Source organism: Melospiza georgiana, chromosome 1 (assembly GCF_028018845.1).
Source record: "Melospiza georgiana isolate bMelGeo1 chromosome 1, bMelGeo1.pri, whole genome shotgun sequence".
Lineage (NCBI taxonomy): Eukaryota > Metazoa > Chordata > Aves > Passeriformes > Passerellidae > Melospiza > Melospiza georgiana.
The window spans coordinates 31121401-31141588 of record NC_080430.1 but is presented as its reverse complement, the minus strand read 5'-3'; the positions used below and the strand labels follow the sequence as shown (position 1 = coordinate 31141588).

Sequence of the window (20188 nt, the reverse complement as noted above, 5' to 3'; positions counted from 1 at the left end):
GCAGGTGAGGCAGCCAGAAAGACACGATGAATGCAATTTATCCCAGGGCTCTGCAATTTATCACAATGGAATCACAGGAAACAAGCAAAACAGAAGTAGATAGCTAGACTGGATAGATTGAGATTCTCTGTCCATGGAACTTCTTTGAAATACGCCAAGGAGATTACATGTTACATGTTCAGATTTTCAAACAGTATTTTATTGATGGAATAGAGCTGTGTGTTTGTAGGTTTGGGGTCCTTTTCCCCAGAAAAGGAAAAGATGTGTTATTCTGAAGAATGAAAAAAAGCTAAAATTATAGGATGCTGTTTCTCTTCACTTGGCTTTAATCCCCTTCTGGAGCAGCCCTGGATACGTGCCAGGAGGTAGGGGTTTCCATGTGCAAACAAAGAGCCTGTGCCTCCCAGCTACCCTCCTCTCTGCTCAGTTTTCACGTTCAGGTGCACTGAGGTCCACACACAGAAGCAATTCAATCTGTGAGCTACTTTTGACAATGTGCAAGTGATCAAAACGTGCTCACAACAAACACACTCCTTCCTCACTCCCCTGCCTTTGTGGGTGCCTTTCCCAAAACAGGTCTGTTCTATGAAGGTAACAGCTCTGAGTTTTACAGCAGCAGCAGGACTGGAGTAACACCGCGACCCAGAGCATTGCTGCAGTGCTGGGTATTCCCCACCGCCCACAAAGCAGGGCCCTTGCAGCTTTCCAAACAGTGCATGTGCTATTTAAATTGCTTCACTGGGAGGAGAATTATGTGTTCTGCAACGCCTCAGGACAATGAGCCAAAGGAACTATAGAATATGAGCTTGGTGTTAGAGCTGGAGCTCTGCAATGCTCTGCTTTGTGTGTGTTTTAGCCTGCTATGTAACATTACTTTTACATTAACGTTTGTGGTTCCTTTTTTATGCACTCCAGCTTCACCATGCTTCCCCTTTTATATTTTAACAGTCAGAATCCTATGATCCAACCAGGGTGGCATGTTCAAAGCTCCACTTCTTTTTCACACTGATTAAAAAATAAAACAGGCAAAAAAAACTCCTCAGAGTATTGAACTAGCTTACTTCAAATAGCTTTTATTAACACTAGGACAAGACTATAGCCAAAGAATTATACAAAACACAAAACAAAAGGGATTTTAACAACTTGGTTGAAGACTATTTCACGCCAATCCAATGCTCATATATCTATAATCAACAAAGTTCTGGAGCACAATATTACTTAACATTACTCATTGGATACTTGCAGATACAAAAATGTATCAGGAATAATAACAATGGTTCCTTTTACTCTTATGGAAATATTACTATCGACCTTTAAAAATGTTGCCCTTTGGGTCAGTCCCACTGATGCTTTATCCTTTAGAATCTGCTCTGCCTGGAAAGACAAATTACAGATAAACTTTCAGAACTCTGAGCAAAAGGACTGGTTTTTATCATGGAAACAGATAGCAACATCAATTTCCTACGGAAAAAATAGACATTTCAGCTGTGTATCCCTAGACCAAAAAGTCAGTCTTGTAAAAACCCATGGCAGTAAGCTTGCTTTGAAAGCCTCAGTTATGACTTCACCAGGTATTGCTTTATGCTTTCCTACTGCATCCTAACTTGGAATATTAAGCCAATCATGAAATTTAAAATAGCAGTTAACTAAGCAGCAAGAGACATGAGTATGAACCTGTTCCCCTAACATATGATATAAACACGCTGAGGAAGCTGGCAGAATAGATCCAGCAGAGTCAATTTTCTTTCAGACAGACTTTCCTAGGAACTTCATATCAGAAAAAATTATGTGAGGGCAAGCTCAGATATTATACCTGGGCTTTTTATACAGTTTTGTGCGGCTGAGTGCAGAGTTTGGGTTCCTCCTCTAGCTGCCTCCCAATTACCCAAAGCCTGTTAGAGGGATTTAAATGGTCTTTGAATCAGGACATCCTATGGCTCTGCTACTGCAAATGTGCCTCTGGCCATGCAAGCATTGGAGAGAAAGGGGAAATATGTGGAGATCTTGGCACAGAATCCTTCTGACCACACAGCACCAGTGCCACTGCTTGCATGCATCACTTGTCTTTTGACCATCCCCACAGAAGCATGTCTTTGTCACAAATCACAGCCCTTAATAATGGCAGCCCAGCTCACAGAGTGCTAATTGACATCCAAGGAGCAGTATCTTTGATGGTGCAGAACAATTTATATTTTGCTGTAATCTATGCTAACATTCTTAACCACAGAGCATGGCACTGGAGCAGGATGAAGGATTGTGCAGAAGAGGCATAACTGAGAGTTGCTGGAACATCCATCCTTTTTGGTCTTCACTTTCTGTAGTGTGTGATTTACTAGTGATTAGAACTGAGCTAGTAACAAGATCTCATGGGACAAAACCCTTTCGGATCAAGTGAAAAAATGACATTGTTAAAATCAAAATGGGTTTCTTTTGAGGTTAGAGAGGAATGTAAGTTTCACAATTTCTTTTTTTAACAGTCAGCAGACAGCCAGCTAAATAGTACTCTTAAAATACTGCTGCAGTTTGGATCTGTTACAAAAATGAAGCATTTAATTGCTGCAAGAAGTGGCAAAGATAAGCTATTCTCATTCCCACACCAAGGGCAGGGAATCTGTCAGAAAACAGACTTTTTTCAGATGCTTTTCTATGTGTTACAAGGGGGAATTCAATTACAGGTACAAAAACAAAGCAAGTGACATGACAAAGAAAGATCTTAAATTATAATTTAGGACCTGAACTCCTTCAAATCCAGGAAAAAAAAAACAAGTAGCAGAAACTTGATTTAAGAGAGACCCTTTCCTGTGGCAGGTTCCATACAACACATCCCCCCTTCCCGGGTACATATTCTGTTTTACTTCCACATGGAGTCTGTAAAAAAAAAAAAAAAGTATAATGGTTCACAAAGCTCTATTGTGACCTTTAAAAATAAAACAACCATGCACTGCTATGCTTCTGGAAAGGCCACTACTGAGGAAAAAATAATTCCCCTATCAGTCATGTTACGAAGCGTCTGCTGGGGGCTGAGAACTTCTTGGGCAAATGCACAGAACACACATCAGCACACAAAGTGACTGCTGCTGCTGCTGCTGCTGCTGCTCAGGAGAGAAAATAGCCAAGCCAGGTTCACATCTGCATGAGTTTGGGCATGCTGGTGGGACAGAGGGGACATTTCCCAAAGAATAGGTGCTTGCTGAGCACCTCCTTGCCCCTGCAAGCTAACAGGAGTTAGTTGTTTTACAGCCATCAGTGCCTTTGGAAAAATTCCCTCTAATTCTTTGTCCCAGACACATTGCCCTGAAAGTGTCCTGCTGTCTGTCTACAAAAATTAGTCTCTACATTCTTGTTCTCTACAGGACCTCTGGTGTTGGCTGCAGCAAAACCTTTCTAATATTTCATCTCCGGTTATGACTCTCAGCTTTTCAGAGAGGCTGCACTTAGATACACCAACTAAAATAGACAGAAGCTTGTTTTGCCACTTATATTCAGCCTGTAGCATGTTGTTGACTTTTTTGCAAAGTAAAGGCATAGCCATCTTTATTTGCATAAAATTTTCCATTTCTTTTATGATATTTATTTAAGATAGCTTAATGATTTTACTTTTTTCAGATTCACTTGGAATTAGTTGCTTCATTTGCACTGAAAGAAAAATTAGGAAAGATAAAAAAAAGGGAATAATTCTGTCATCTTTACACTGGCAAAATTCCCAAAAACTTTGATTACCCACTAGAAATGTTGCCTGAAAAGAGATCATATAATCAAGCTGCAAATTATATTAAAACCAAATGAGCATATACAGAATTCCTCCACAGAGTCCAAAAATGAAGTGCAAAACACTCATGAAGATTTCAGCAGTTCTGAGATTTGCTGTTCATCATTGTTCTTACTCCAGCCCAGATAAGAGCCTTAAGCTGGATAAAAATCATTATTTTCTTGATCTCCTGAGTCATGTCTCTTTTTAGGTTTCAGTTTGTACTATGAACTGAAGGAGCTAAGAATACAAGAAAAGTACAAGAAAAGCATAGTAATACAAGAAAAGCTTAACTGAGCTTAATACTTTGTTCCTAACGCTAGAGAAGAAAACGAACTTAGGAGCAAGCATGTTACTGGGAGTTGCTGCTGAGGCGTCTCTCTTTCTGGTGGTTGGTGACTGGTGCAGGGGCAGAGCACAAATTACTTCAGAATTCCCCCACGAGGCGGAGATTTGCTGCCAATGGCAATGGCAGCCTGGGGTGGAGGTGCTGTGGGATGTCCTTCTGCCTGCCTGCAGCCCTTGTACCACCAGGACAAGAGGGTCACCCTGGCTCCGAGTGCTCCCTGCTGCCTCCTCATCTCCACCTTCCCCATGGAATTACACACAGAAACCAACCCCATCCCATCTTGTTTATGCATTTCAGCTCAGTTTTAGATGTAATCTAAGCTCAGACATAGATATTTTGGCAGTCAACTTGAAATATCTGGGACTGAATTTTCAAAGGTGTCAATCTCTCTAGCCTAGTGGGAAAGGTCTGTGGGAGACATGAGACTTTGATGTCTCCTCAAAAATTGGAATTTTTACATTTGAAACACACAATTCATGCATCTTTCTGAAATTCTTGCAATCTGTTGTTGAATCCAGTTAAGACTGGGCAGTTTTTAAGAGTGTCTATGTGAATATTTCCCTGGAACTATGACTAAAATTGCTGGAAGATATTTTAACTCCAGTCCATGGGGAGCTATTGACAGTAATAAAAAATACTGTGAGAAGAAAACAGCAGCAAGTGAAACTGCCCTCTCAGAAAGCCCAGGTCTGCTTTGAAGGAAGTGTTGATATTCACCATAAGCCTCAATCATTTCCCAGAGGGCTGTAAGATGCCTAGGAATGACATAATCAAAAAGCAATGGTGTTCTTGACTTAAAGGGGAAAAGAAAAGCAGGGGCTGATCCATCTCCCATCGAAATCAAAGAGGACTTTGGTGTTGACTTCAGTCAGAGCAGAGTTCTGGACACAATCTGTGTGCAGTTTATTAGCACACTTGTTTATCCGAACGATCCTAACTTCAACCAGCAGCATGTCTAGATATCTGCCTGGGACTACATCTGTACAAATGTATAAGTGTGAGTTTATAGTGTGGTTTAATTCAAATTATTCTGGCATTTTAAAAGCATTTTCAGCTAGAAAGACAGCTTTAGCTGATTTGCACCCCAGAAGACATACTTTGATTGGAAAAGCTTGTAACTCACATTTCAGGTTGCAATTCATATGCAACTTCATGTAAGCTAAGGACACAAACAGATTTTAGGGTTAATTTCAAAGCGACGTTACTATGCACTCAATTAAAATTTTTCAGCCATGATTTCAAAATGTGAAAAGCTCTACAAATTACCCAACTCATCAGCTACAGCCCTTGGTTTCCTTGAAGGGAATTTTCTTTGAAGACCATAACAAAATCGCAATAAATGGCAAGTAAGATTGCCATCAGAAGTCTGCTGAAAATGCAGGAGGAACTCCTGATTGCTTTAGTCATGTGAACAGCCCCTTCAGAACAGCCCAGAGTCAGGCAAGGTGGCTTACACCAGGAGTTAATTTAGCCTGATGGGACTCTTTGCATTACTAAAACGAGCATGGTTTTCGCTTGTAAATGGGGGGTAGAATTTTATTTCACTTTCTGAGGGTCAGAATTTTATTTCCCTTTCTAAGGGGTATACATTCATTCCAGAGTAAACCTTTCAGAATAAAAGTTTACTTCACATTATAGGAAATGACATCCCTGTTTTTAGATTTCCCTTTTCAAAGCATGCCTCAGATTTCTAACTTGTAGTGGAGAGTTTTGGTATAAGTAATAAAAGTCTTTAAAATTAAAATGCTAATCGTAAACAAACCCAAATGCATGAAAGATATAGTCTGACTGCATAACAAAAGAGAATTATATAATTCTATTTGAGTGAAATCTTTCATCTTTGATTTACAGGTTTGAGTCTGCCTATAACTGAAACCATATTGTTCCATATCTTTCATATCATGGCCTTCCCCAAAATCTTGTTTTAATTAAGGTTCCTTTCAGATTTCAGAATAAAAAGCATGACAGTCTTCACTTATGGCTTTAATATATATCCTTTTCTTTTTTTTCTTTTTTGAATTTGGCAAATATAAAAAAAAAAAATGAACATCACTTGCTTTTAAAAGCTGAGCAAGCTATCAAACACTGCAAGCTGAATACTTCCAGGTATCTCCCGGGGTTCATTAGGTGAGAAGGTTGTAAACAAAATAAAAGTTACTGTAGCAGAGTTTTGTTCATTTGAAGTACTCTTACATACATGCCCCATCTCTCTCTCTCTGACAGTAAGGCAACACGTGTAACAGTTTAAGCGTTCATTTTCAGCTAAAGGCACAACTCTATGTTACGTTCTCAAACATGGAATTAAACAGCTAAAGTCACATTGCAGGGAGATCTTGCTGCACTTCGGGGATCTAAAATAAAGCCTAAACCCTTTGAAGCTTCTTAAGCAACATCAGTTCTCTTGGTGCAGGACTACATAAAAGAATCAGTTGGTATTCACAACACGACCTGTAAAAAACACTCCCACACAACCTCCACAGAAACACCTGAGCTTCAAATGAGCTGCACGCAGTTACTGAAGGTCGCTGCTTTGGAGTCAGAACGCAGAAACATTTCAGAACAAACCAAAAACACGTTTGAAAAACTATCCATACTTGATCTCTGCTGCACATATGGTGAGCGCTACTGTCAACTACAGAGGGTACAGCACTTTTTCTTAAAGGCAAAAGATCATTTTAGAGAATCATAAATGTGTTTTTGTGATAGAAAAGATTACATGAAATGGGGAGGGATGGCCAGGAATAGGGAAGAGAAAATAAAGCACCACCAAGCACAGTACTTCAGGGGATTTATAGTACAATAAGAAGTGCTTTCCCTTTAGCTAAAATATCTCATCATAATTTAAACGCTTTTCACTTATTCAGCTAAGAATTCATTACAGGAGGTTAAAAAATGGCACATAAAATAAGGGTGGGGGTTTTTTCTTCATTACACGGAGCAAAGAAAACAAATTCTATTAACAATTTAACACAGTATGAAAAAAAATTATCCAGTAAAAAGTGTCAGAAAGTGATTCACGGAGTTAACAGAGTATGTTGCTGGCTGTTGCATTTCTCATATCTATAATCTATCATGTAGAATTTTGCAATACTCTATTTCACAATTTGTGTTGGTGAGTGGGTCAAACAGCATTAAAAAAGCATGCTCTGGGCTCTCTCTCCCAAGTCCCTTTTTCTGTAACTTTAGAATTGTGGCGGTTACATTTAAGGAATCTTTCAGGCTCTTTCAAGTCCATCCAAAGAACAAGTGAAGCTGCTACTCTGAGTTTTGTGCCCAGTGTTTATGTTCCATCTGATCTGTGCCACCCAAGAAGCAGACAAGACATGTCTGAGGGTGCTTTGGGGGATACACAATGATGTCACCCACAGGAAATATCAGGGAGGACTTGGCACTTCACAAGGCTGGCTCTTCTTCCATGGGCTCACCAGCAGCTCTGTAAAAATAAACAGGCAATCAGAATTCGGCACAAGAGTACACAATGACATTGTAGATTTCCATGCATAATCAAAGCTGATTTTTCAGCTCTCTCAGATGTTTATTTGTGTTATTCAGCTATCCATAAATAGAGTTTCTTTCCTAGGAAGTATAAACAAATGTCAAGTGGAAAAACATTTTAGATCCAAGCAATCACCGAAAATGTTCCTGTTTATATTAAAATATGTCAGAATATTTTATAACATTTTGTCCAGAAATGTACATGCTTTGTGTCAACAGAATCAAAAAATTTAATGAAAAAAATAGCTGTGATAGTTATATTTTACAAGCTTTTGGAGCTAAAAATACCTGCATTTATTTTTTTCAGGCGCACGCCACTAAAGCAAAATTGTTCACTAGTAGCCAAGTAGTGCTCCCTCTGAGGTTCTTCTCCAGTCCCCTAGTTTCTGTTTTGTATTTTCATAAACACATTGCCTGTCTGTCTGCAACTTTGGAGACTAAATCCTGAACCTGATCAGCAGATTGCTATCAAAGAAAAAGGATCCAATAATTATATAAAATCAGATTATATCTATCTTTTATATGGAAAAATATAAATCAGATATAATCTCTGGGAAATTATCACCTTAGGCAAGATGAGCTCTCTAAGACAACCAATAAGAAAATGATGAGGACACATATGCTGAGATGATGTCAAGTCTTGCAATTCCTCGTATCTGACAAGCTACTGCAACTGAGGAATATGATGGCAATTATAAAATGGGAAGCTTCTGAGATCATGGAGAGACTTCACTATTGAAGGGCAAATAATTTGGACAGAAACCGATTTTCATCTCAGTCTGTCAGCCTTAAGAACTACTCTAATATAGTAACTTCAAGCAATTTTGAAATCAGGGGAAAAAAGTAAATGTAAATTAATAAATGAGATGTTTACCAGTTAATTCTTGTAAGCCAGTGTAATAACTGCTTCAGTGAAACATTCCTAAAAAATTCAAATTCATGAGATCTCATGGAAAAAAAAAAACAAGGGGGACTTGCTTGGGCTTTGATAGTTCATTCACCAAGGAAGCCAGAGAAATTTAAATTAATCTGGAATTTATTAAAGCTTTTCCCAATGAAAATATGAGCAGTATGTCTTTAAATTATTTTTATATAGGTTATTCCTTTCTGATTTGGAATGCTCACTGATAGTATGTTGAAAAATATGTGAGGTGAATGACATGTGGAAAAGATGATCTTTTTCAGACTAATCACTTTCCAAAGGGTATAAACTCTAAAAGATGATTAATCAATGAATCTCAAATCTTCAGTTCTTCACCACATGGTGGAGGATGTTTCCTATGTACCGTAACCACTGGGGCTCCCCCCTTCCTGAGCAGTGAGGTGAAGCCCCCTTGCACTCCCCCTTTTCCCCCTTTCCTTTGTTCTGCTTGCAGCAGAGAGCGCACAGCGGCAGCCAGGGTGAGACGGAGCCCTGCCTGCTGCTGAGGTGCTCAGGTGCAATAAAAAAGTCACACTCCAGGTGAGGAATTCGTAGGGTGTGTTGCTGTTGTGTTGACCACACACTTCCACTCTCTCCAGCCAGTTGTGGGAGATCTGAAAGCCCTCTGGCACAACAGAGAGGGTCAATAAGCCCTAGTTAAACATCCAGAACCTTATGGCTCTATCTGGAAAGAAGATAATTTGGAAGCAGATGACAGCTCAGTTTTTAGGTTTTGAAAATGAGAAACAATATGTGTCAATAGATTTCAGGTGGTGATTGGCAGATCAGGAAGGAGTACAGCTCTGGAAAACCTCTAGAAGTGAGAGTAGGGGTTTGGACAATTCATAAGAACCTAGGGAAGCAGTGCATTCAACAGTCTGTTCACATGTGTTTGACTTCTGGGACTGACATTCTCATGAACATAGTACAATTGAGGATCTTATATAGAACTTCTTTCACTGGGAAATTTTTCACTGACAAAGATGCTCCTGAGGACCGGGAGTAGCCCTCACTGATCTTGAATGTTATATTCTAATATATTCCAGTATATTCCAGCAACAGGCCAAAATTCTTCACCAGCCAGAACATAAGCAGTGATAATAATTTTTACATATAAGGGCCAGATGAAAGGTCCTTTTTAGGAAAGGGAGATAAAATTAGAATGACATGGCAATCTAGATCTTTTCTTGCAGTGTAGGTACTCTCACAGTCTTCTTCAGTCTCCTTTTGAAGACTTATGTGTACGCTTTAACTTCATTGTATTAGTGTCAGAGAAGTTACTGGATTTATCCAAAGGCTTATCATTAAAAACACTTGTTTTTATGAGATAACGCTCAGGCCTCAGGCTAGAGTTTTGTGTGAGAGCCAGTACTGTTTTGGGGCCAAAGGACAGAGAGAAAAACACTGTAAATCCCTTAGCACTGAGCAGAGAATCAATATATACCCATTCTGACAAAACCAAAAGTTGTCAAAAGAAAAATCTAGGGGGCAGAGTCTGACAGGCAAAATTTGTGTTACTTCAGCTTTGTCACTGTGAGTTACATCAGTTCAGTCAGTCCTCCTGTAGCTGACAGGAAGTTGGCATAAAACCATAAAACAGGCAGGACCCCCATCCCACATTGTATGCTCAGAGCAGTTCCTCGAGATGCAGATGTGAGCTCAGGTCTGATATAAACCAAATCCATGCAGCCAGCAAATTCAGAAAGACACCAATTGAGATTGCAATGATTATAGAACCACAACTGAGATTTTTCCCTAAGGCTGCACTGTGATTTTTCCCTAAGGCTCCTTTAAACCACGAGTTCCTAGGAGCTGAGCCCTCCTGCATTCACTTTGCTTTGGTGTGCTGTGAAGAGTGTGCATCTCTAGCTCCCTATATGTAGAATTCCAACTATGGCAGAATGAAATAATCTCTTTGTAATTAATGCTAAGCAAAATGCCACAAAATAAATAGATGAGGCAAAAATTTTACCACATGGGTAAAATCTGGCAAAACATGTGACATCTTAAATATTGTACTGTGGCAATTTAAGAATAAATATTATTTACGAGAAAAATATTAAAAATAATTGATATCTACAATTTTTTAAAAAAAGTAGTATTGAAGAACGTAGATAAACTCTGTACATCACTCAAAAAAGAAAATGTTTCTCTTACTTTCTTTTTCAAATGAGCATTACAGAAAGTTCTCTTAACTAAATTGTCACACACAAAAAAATAAAAATTCAAGGTATGTTTCCAAGGTAGAAACTGAACAAAAGATATATTTTTCTGGCCTGGTATGGCTATTTTATGCCATAATCTGTTCCTAATTTAACTCAGCTGTCTCAGGGAAGATCGTTGTAATTGAAAAGTGATCCTCTGGTAGCAAAGAGCTGGGGAAAAAGAGATACATTTCTATATCATGAAGGCGATTTGGGGAGTGTCTAAAGAGGTTAGTTATATAAGACATTCTGAGTAAGTATATATCCTAGTAAAAATGGACTTAGTATGGATCAAAGAGAAAGGAACTAAAAGTAAAAAGCCATCCTAGTTTAAGAGCAGAATAAGGTAACTACATATATACCCTCAAAAGAGGAAGTAACGTCCAAACAAGGTAAATGAAATAAAATATAAACTCTGGCAAGTTAAATGTAAACCCTCAATGAAGCAAACTAAAGGAAAGTCTGAAAAGCAACATATTAAAAGCATAAAAGCTAATAATAAAAAGATCTTTCAAAATACATCAGAGGAAATGATCAAAGGATAAAAGGAGCATCAAGGAAGGTAGACCACAAAAGTAAAATGAACTATTTATATCTGGGTTCACTGGAGATGTGTCAGTGAGATTTTATTACTTGCAGATGAACTATCCTAAACTGAATCAGTGCTAGAACAAACTGATACACCAAACATTGCCAAATTTCTAAGAGCAGATGATATTTGTCTGCTAAGTTCCAGGGAAATATGATTAGGATGTTGTTAAAGAAACAGTTATTGAGCATTTTCTGCAGCTTAACTCAGCAAGAGGTAGAGAAGGCAAGAAAAGCAATTCCCCCTTTGGAAACCACAGGAGGTACAGTAAGCCTGTATGGCAAAATTGAAAGCAGCTACAATCAGTGATGGAATTAGTAGGCATTCAGGCAACAGTCATTTGGGTAACAGTTAGGTCTTAACACTTATAAAGATGGAAATCCTTTCAAATTTATTAAAAGTTTCTGAAGGAAATTAGGGAAGAGGAGATCAAGTGATTTTCCTCTGCAAAGAAGGTCTTCCAACAATTTTATCCAAGTGCTTAGAAGAACCTTGGTTGTTGAAAGAAGGTCCTTTCACAGACTGACAATACAAAAAAAGCAGGAATCACAGAATAATATTGGTGAATTTTCACCATGGAGGAATTCTCCAGAGCATCTCAAAAAGACTAGGCAGACTACAAGTAGATTTAGGTGATAATGTTTGCTGACGACACCAAACTGCCAATACTACTCAGCTCCAAGGCCCATAGCAGCATTTCTGTATGGAGGAGAAGACACAACAGAAGCACAGAATACGCAAAAGAGGGAGGACAGCTTTAACTGCTTTAACAGTGATGGCTATGACTGAGAGCTTGGAGTTAATGGTAGAGGAGCAGAAAGCCATAGAAACAAAACATCCCCAGTATTAGCTACTGTGTAAATTCACAATGTGACCTGGAGTCCTGCATGCAGCTTTTACTCCATCTCAAAGAAACTACAAAAAGCACAGAGAGGAGCAAAAAGGTAAGAAATTATTTCCATACCAGCAGGAATACAGAGTCTTGAGAAGCTCAAGCCTTTAAAACCAGATATGGGTCAAAGATTATGAGTAAGAAAGGTTGTTTTCTCTCTCACAATCCAAGACCTAGGGGTTTCCCAATGATTTTATTGGTCAATAAGTAAAAGCAGTGTGATGCCTGATGAGGCTGTGGGGTTCACTACCCAAGTGCTTACCCAGAGATATAAGCTGGTTCAAAAAGGTTTTGAAAAGTTTATGCCTGTGTATGCATCCTCAAGGCTTTTACACAGGATGGTCAGATAGAGCAGTTAAGATCTATCAACTCACCAGGGCAAGGCTGGCTCTCAGCCTCCTCTACTCCTGGTTCTCTTCCTAATGAACATCCATCAAAGGATGGATGGATGAGAAGGTGAGCAAGATGAGGGTGTAGGCTGGCCTGGGAAAGCTGTTCTGCAGCTCCTGAGCCTGGAGGGGATTGTAAACCCTGTGGGGCACAGCCAGGCATGCGCTGTGTACTCAGCACAGCTGAGGTAGACACCCAAACAGTGAAATGGCAAGTGAAGCTTTATGAGTTGACAAATATGGCAAGTGACCCTAAATGGTAGCTAGCTGTACCCCATGATTCAACCATTTGCTCTAGTATTTAATATAATGCAATTTGACTGAAACTGCAACTGGTAGCTCTGTAACACTAAGAATAAAAATTATACTTTGTTTTCATTTCCATTTGAGTAAAATCTATGCTCAGCTGAACCAGAGCCATAAATTCAAATTCTGATAAATGTCATCTCAAGATTTACTGCTTCCTGTAAAAATAGTAAGTGCAAAAGATCTCTCTCCACACCCTTTTCTTTTTCCATTTTAAGAAGAAACATACAGAAGCTCCAAGGTATCAGGGACAGCAGCGTACTGAATATTTCACAGCACACTTTCTGAAACAGATGTCTGGCTAAAGCAAAATTCTAATCAGCTAAATCTGTATCTCACATAGGGAATAAACAGTTATCAACACACAAAAGTTCTGGTAGTTAGAAATGTTTTATAGGGCATGCCTGTTCCTCTAATTGCATCTCTATTTAAATCCCTGTTAGCACCATACATGTTTCCTATCCTATCCACAAACTCTTTTTTCTATATCTGTACTCTTCCAACATCTATAATCAAGACTCAATTGGACCTTAGGATGCAGAGTTATGCTTTGGTAAAATAAAACACCAAAAGAATAGCAGCTTTACACGTTTTTCTTCATTTACCCTGCCAGAGAAAATCAAGTAAAAAAATAATCGGCACTGTCACTTGAAGAAAAGAAAGAAAGAGAGAAGAAAGAAATAAAAATACTTTATATGGGCCTTAGCCAGGAGCATTTTATCCATCAGTGGTAAATGAGTCAGATATGAGTTGGCCAGGAAAAGAACTGCTTTGCCCAAAATCTGAGTTCAAAGTGAGTCATCTCACTCCAACACCAATATATCCTCCAACATAACTGGCCAGAGTTTCCCGCAAAGAAACTCTTGCTGCTGCTCTTCATCTGGAGGCCTGACCATCCAGAGCTGAAGTCGACAGGATCTCTGCCATCGAATCAGTGAAACAGGCCTGGAGTTGCGGGCCAGAACTATCGGCCTGGCTGACCGTGGTGGGAATTCAGAGGAAGTAAACTGACTCCTGGTGTAAGGAAGGAACCTTTCTGGCTGCCCTGTCAGCCACAGGGCTTCCTGCTCTGCTCCCACCCTACCTGCCACAAGCAACTTTCCCAAATGAGCACTCGATGCAAAAGCTTGCAACAGGTCTTCAGAAGGTGACCCCATCTACACCAGTAGGAGCAAGGGAACACCTCCTAATGGAGCTTGAGACCCCACACGACTGCTCGCATCCCTGCTGCTCTGTTTGCCGTAGGAAGTGTCTGGAGAAGTGTCTGCATCGCATACATGGTCCTTTATTACAACACGCATTAAAAAACGTGAAAAAACAGAGCTGAACTCGTCTCTACATTACTGCTGTTTGTGTTGGTATGTACCTATGAAATAGATGGTGCGCTTATGTGAAATGAAGTAAATTATACAGAACCCAAAGCATGCAATGTCACAGGCTCACTCCCTGGACATTCCATGACGGATTTTCATTCACACTCAGAGAGCAGGCAGATCTTCTCAGGTTTCCTCACAGCTGAGGACTCTCAAAATTCAACTTTCAGGAGGATCACTTTTGATTCCATATTGTTCCTTACATTCATCAGGAAGAAAACAAAGATAATGATGCTCAAAAGCCTCAGAAAACCTAACTATCAATTTTGGTCCAGTGGGACAGCATTTTTCTTGTCCTGTCACCTCTCTAATGGCAACTTGGGTTCATGTGACTTCTTTGAGGGTTACAAGTGCAGAAAGAGATTTCAGGACACACGAGTGCATAGGCTTTTTTTTTTTGTGCTGCTGACAAATTTTTGCGCACCACAGAAGATATTCCAAACGAAGTCATTTTTCCACAAAACAATTCATCACAATGGATTCATCCCTACAAGAGTCCAGAACTGATGAAGTGTAATGAATCTGGCAGCCACACGAATTCCACTTGTGCACATTTCAGTACATCCATTTTCTGCCAGGTTTCTCAGTGCTGCCCTGAAATTGTTTTCAGAATGGGTGGAAACTGTCACAGGTTATCAGTTGGTAGGTAATAAGTACAGTAATTAAGTGCAGTGTTAGTCAAAGGGTTGTTTTGTTCAAATCATGTAGGAGTAGCAGTTGCTCTTGATAGTTTTGAGTGGAGGCACATAACAAATAAATTTTTTAGTTATTCTCAGCAATGTAAAAATACACAAAATTAACCATGCCCTTTTCCAGACAATTTATAGCTTTAATTTGCTTCACTGCATTATTTCCAATACTTTAACTAAAATTATTTATATTTCAGAGCTATGCACACACAAGTGGGAATTTTCTGTCCCTAGCTAGCAGAAGCGTCTTGTAACTGTCAGAAACTTATATGAAAAACTACATTATTCCTTAGTTGAGCACTGATTACCACAGTCACAAATCTAAAATACATCTTGTGTTCATCATGGACTGTTCTCTAAGCGTTTATAAAGTTGTCTGCAATAATCCTACAACAAGAATAGCCATGGCATATTAAATATAATTACAATTGGAAAGGTAATTATGAAAATACTGTGAACTTTACTAGCTAGCTCCACTCACTGTGTGTCCCTTTGAGCCATGCCTCAATTCTTTGACAAATGAGTGTTGCCACTGTTGTGAGGGATGCTCATTGCCAAACACATCCACAGCTTTGAGCACTGCACTATTCCCCTGGGTGCCTATCAGTTCAGTTCTGATTAAAAGACGCAACACAGGAGGGAAGAACTGAAGCAACTAAGAAGCAGTCACAATGTAGGAGCCATGGATCTTTCTGGCTCCACTCCCACCACTGCTGTCCCAACCCACAGTTCCCTCCTTTCTCTACTGTTGTTCCACAGCCTGATGAGCTGATGAGTCTCCTTATAAGGCTTTTTTCATCTTTCCTCCCCCCTCCCCTATTTTCTGTGTATGATGGAACCCAAGTAGTTCCACTACATTTTGTGTCTTTCTCTACTGGTGAAGACCAGGAATATTTTTCCTTAGAAGAAAAAAAATAGGAAACTCCAAAACCTTCTCCAGTGGCTTTTCTGATTATAGATGACACAATATTCGGTGGCTACTGTGTTTTTTTCACGTGTAATTGGCACAACACATAATAGCATTTACTGCATCATTTTCTTAATTTACAACTTGAAAGCAATTTTCATTAATGTAAAAAGCAGATGACAAGCTGGAAAAATCTGCACTCTCATTCTTTGCTGGTGTACTATCATCTTAGTACATAGAAAATGTTGGCCCTAATCCTGGTCAGGATAGCTTTAAGTTTTATACTGGCACTGTTCACATTTCTTCTAGGAAAGTAACTTCTAATGCTTGTCTAATATCACTCATTAGTGATTTAAGTCTATTGTTACTAAATTTATCTGACTGTTTGTTGAACACCTTCCTAGAAAATTAAAAGAGATTTTAAAAGCTTCTAATGAGAAGAATATGGTTGATTACACTTGACCATGTCTATTTACTTCATATGGATATTGCAGTTTTTATGAAGTAGCAAGAAGTAGACATGGGAAGAAAACAAGGTTCTTGTTATAATCATGAACTTTAGTACAGAAATAGAGATACCAAACCCAAAAAACTGTTAATATCTCTGCTTCCAGTGGCTAAGTGAGAGAACTGAAATCCAGGGATGAAAAACTCCAGGTATGTCAATTAGCAAATAATTTTGAAACAACCCTTAGTCCTGGTTTCTTCTTCATTTTACTTGGCTGGAGTGAAAGCCTTGTTGTCTGGAATAATTTCATGCACTTACCTGCTGCCTTCCTGAGGAACACACTGTTCAACATCCACTGAAAGAGAGGCCATAGCTGATACTGTTTCTGTCTCCTCCCTCTCTTGCTTCTGAGACTCAGCCAGAGCACAATCCACTGGCACAGAGTATGGCTCCACTGACTTCCAGTACTTGCCTAAGGAAAACACACATAATAATTTATGGGAATTTTAGCTAGCATGGTGGTACAAGAACAGTAATCACTTAGTTCAACACTGAGTGATTACAGTTTAAAATCTCTGTGGTGTAAGCAGTACAGCTGAAATTTCAGACTGCAGTGAAGAGGTCTATTTCTGAACCTAAGAATGCCAAGTTGGAAAGTGCTTTCGTTCCAAGAGCTGTGTCACACCCTTCCCCAGAAGGTAATAAACTGGAGGAGTAACACACAGACTAATGAACACATATTGTCAGGAAGGCTATTGGCTTTATCTACACAAGGTGATGGGAGTTCAGAGCAGAGTTAATAAGTAGAAGTTCTGATATGGCACACAGTTGATGCAGAGACAGCAAAATGTAAAAAATGTACATTGTTGTACAAAGTGCTCACACAGCACTGTCTTGAAAAGGAAAGAAGTCAGAAATGCCAGCTCAGACTGAAGTGGTGTTGCCAGAACAATCAGGTTTGTTAGTCCTGGATGTTCTTTCTCCTCCAACCTCAGGGCGTATACTAGAACAATAATTTAGTTAAAACTTTCATATATGAACTGGCTGTTGCTGGAAAGCTGCCAGCTGTCATAAGGGATAGAGCTTTCTGGTCTGCTATGTAAAAATACAGCAGTGGAATAAAAGCATTAGTATTTTCAGATTTCTGCCTGCAACAGAAGAAACTCGTCAAGCAATGCAAAGAATAATGGCAGGTGACTCATCCTAAACACAAAATGATCTGCTATTAAGAAGTAGCAGCACGGCTTTTAAGAAACTGTTTGATTATTGGAAACCACATGAATAAGTACGAATTTACATACATATTTCTTAACAGTCCAGTAAAACACTGAGCACTCACTAATTGCCAGGTGGATGACACCTGGGGATTAGGAGCTTTGGGAAGTCTGGGAGCTCTGGACCAGAGCTTACTCAGTGTTTAGCAAGAAGCTTTCAGCAGCTGCTGCAGAGGTTGGATCAGGGTACTTATCTGAGAATTAGACAGAGGGTTTCAACAGCTGTGAAAGAGAGGGGATCAAGCAGGGGACCTTTCCAAGGACTAAAAGGAGAATTTTGGCAGCTGGGCAGCAGGCTGAACTGAGGTGCTTATCCAGAGGGTAGCTGGAGGCTTTGACAGCTGGGAGGCCAGGCCAGCAGTGGTGCTGCCTGTGCTGCAGAAAGGCTGCTGAAAACTCCCTCTTTGGTAACACAGCTCTCAACACAGTTTCAGGCTTTTGGAAGGATGAACTTTTCCCTCCAGTGAGAAAGCAGCTGTCAATAAAGTCTGAAAATGTCTTTATTCAAAAACATCATTGCAAGATGAAAGCCCAAGTCAATCTTCAAGAACAATAAGTGAGTATGGCCAGAGTGTTTCTTTGAACTCTAATAGTGTGCACGTTTGAGTAGTTAGCAGAATCTTTAAATAACAGGGACCTTCTGGGGATAAAATATAAAGTGTATTAAGTATCCTACAAAGTTGAGATTAAGTGTTAGGAGGTTGGCTTTGCTCCAAAAACATGAAAGACAGAGCTAAAAAGTTATGTACATAACAGTAGGCTCAATGATTGGAGCCTGGCAAATTTTATAAAAACAAGACAAAAATATTCTCTATTATTACTGTGCTCAGAGACCATATTCTCTATTCATTAAAAAATACACTAAAAACAAACAAAAAAGTTATATGAGCATTCCACAGTGTTCTCACAGATCCTACGTACAAAAGTCAGTCTTTGCAATACACACCCAATTCAAACCCTATAATTTATGAGCTAAATGTTCACAGAGTGGGTGGGGCTTTTGTTGCAGAAACAGATGTGCAAGAAAATCAAATCTGTTGGCATGGGAATAATACCCCCTCTTGCCTATAAAAGAAATGAACCCATGTTCACTGCTGGAGTTTTCAAGGGCTTTTATTCATAAAATAAAATATTAGTACCCAGCTACCACTGTGTTGCTCTCCTGCAGCAACAATAAAACAGCATCAGTGAGGATTGCTACATCACATTCGTTCATTCACACACACAGGCTTGCACACCAGCTGCCCCCTGAATCCTGACTTTCTTGTAACATTAAAACTCAGGGCCAATTCAAGCATATTAGTGGGCTCTCTACACCCATTTAACTGCCCTTGACTCCCAAGCGATTGGTGGTGCTCTTTGTTTCCCCTCACTGAGAGCTGTGTTATGAGAGGGGCTGCAGTCACAGAGGGAGCAGAGTCAGGCCAGGAGGCAGGTGGCAGCCCATATACTGCAGTGGAGGGTCCTGGAGAAAGAAACTACCTGGCAGAGTGTTTGTGGTTTGTGGGGGAAATGTTTTAGCAGTCACAATTAGAAATAGCATCCAGGTAGCAGCAGGTACCTCATGAAAAGAGGGCTCTGTGATGCTCTGTGGAAAACAATGATAGGTTTTTCCGTAAAATCAGAAAAATGTAAGCTCTTCTGCTTGGGTAAGCAGATAAGCTTTGCAAGCTTCTTTTTATCCAGGACAACATTTATTTCCTGCATGTAAAACATACAGGCCTTGAATGCATGTTCGGCCAAAAGACTTGCAGGCAAAGAGTTATGGAGCCAATCACAGCACACAGCTGCCAAGGAGATTTGTTAGGAGCTGTGAATTGACAATTAAAAGAAGTCAAAAAGTATTGGCCTCAAATCACTCCAATCTCTGAAAATGCCATTTCTACTGTGCTCTGCTGGAATGTGAAATTCTACCAGCACCGTTACAGTCATTGAGGAGAACTTGGTGGAGCTCAAGGGAAAGAATGAAGCATACTGTTGGTTTCATTCATACAAAACCAGAGCAATCATGGATTGCAAGGAGAAAACAATCAAGCCAAAACAGTCTTTTAGGTATGCTTTGGCTTTCAGCATGAAAATGTGCTTAAGCCTCCCTCAAAGATTTGTTTGACTGACTCAATAAATTGGAAATAATAAGAGGCAATGTTTCTGTCACTCCTATAGGCATTTGCAATTGCCTTTCAAAGATTTGAATATGATGTACTGTGGCTTACTTGAAAAACAATGTTTGGGGTTGGAATTCTGCTAAAACAGGATTGTTTAGCAATAGCCTGTTACATGTGTGTGGAAATGACTAATTCCAAACTTGTTACATTTTCGGAGGAGTTTGTCAATACAAAACGTTTCTCGAAATTCTATTCTAGTTAGAAAAAAAGTTGTCTCAGTTTCTAAGTATTGTAGCTTCAAGGTTTTGCAAAAAAAGCACACAGGAGGGGCTTATTTGGTATAAAATGTTGATAATATTAATTGTGAAAGTTGGACCATAGAAATCCAAACCAAATATCCAAAGGCAATGCCATGATCCAAACAAACCAAGCTTGCTCAGTACCTCGTGAGGTGCTGCTCAACAGACTAATGCTCTCCAGCCTGCCTAAGTCTCTAAA

General features: G+C 39.5%; 1 protein-coding gene across 12 annotated transcripts in view; it reads right to left on the bottom strand.

Moving 5' to 3' along the window:
- Positions 1 to 1053: 1053 nt before the first annotated feature.
- HDAC9 (histone deacetylase 9) overlaps positions 1054 to 20188 on the bottom strand; it is a 454940-nt gene continuing 435805 nt past the window's right edge. For all 12 annotated transcript variants that reach the window (XM_058035907.1, XM_058036403.1, XM_058035984.1 and 9 more), the window contains 2 exons: positions 16630 to 16783; positions 1054 to 7530 (listed from right to left, as the gene is read on the bottom strand). In XM_058035907.1, coding sequence (XP_057891890.1) covers positions 7491 to 7530; positions 16630 to 16783 — 194 coding nt within the window. In that variant the 3' untranslated portion in view covers positions 1054 to 7490. The remainder of the gene's footprint in view (positions 7531 to 16629; positions 16784 to 20188) is intronic.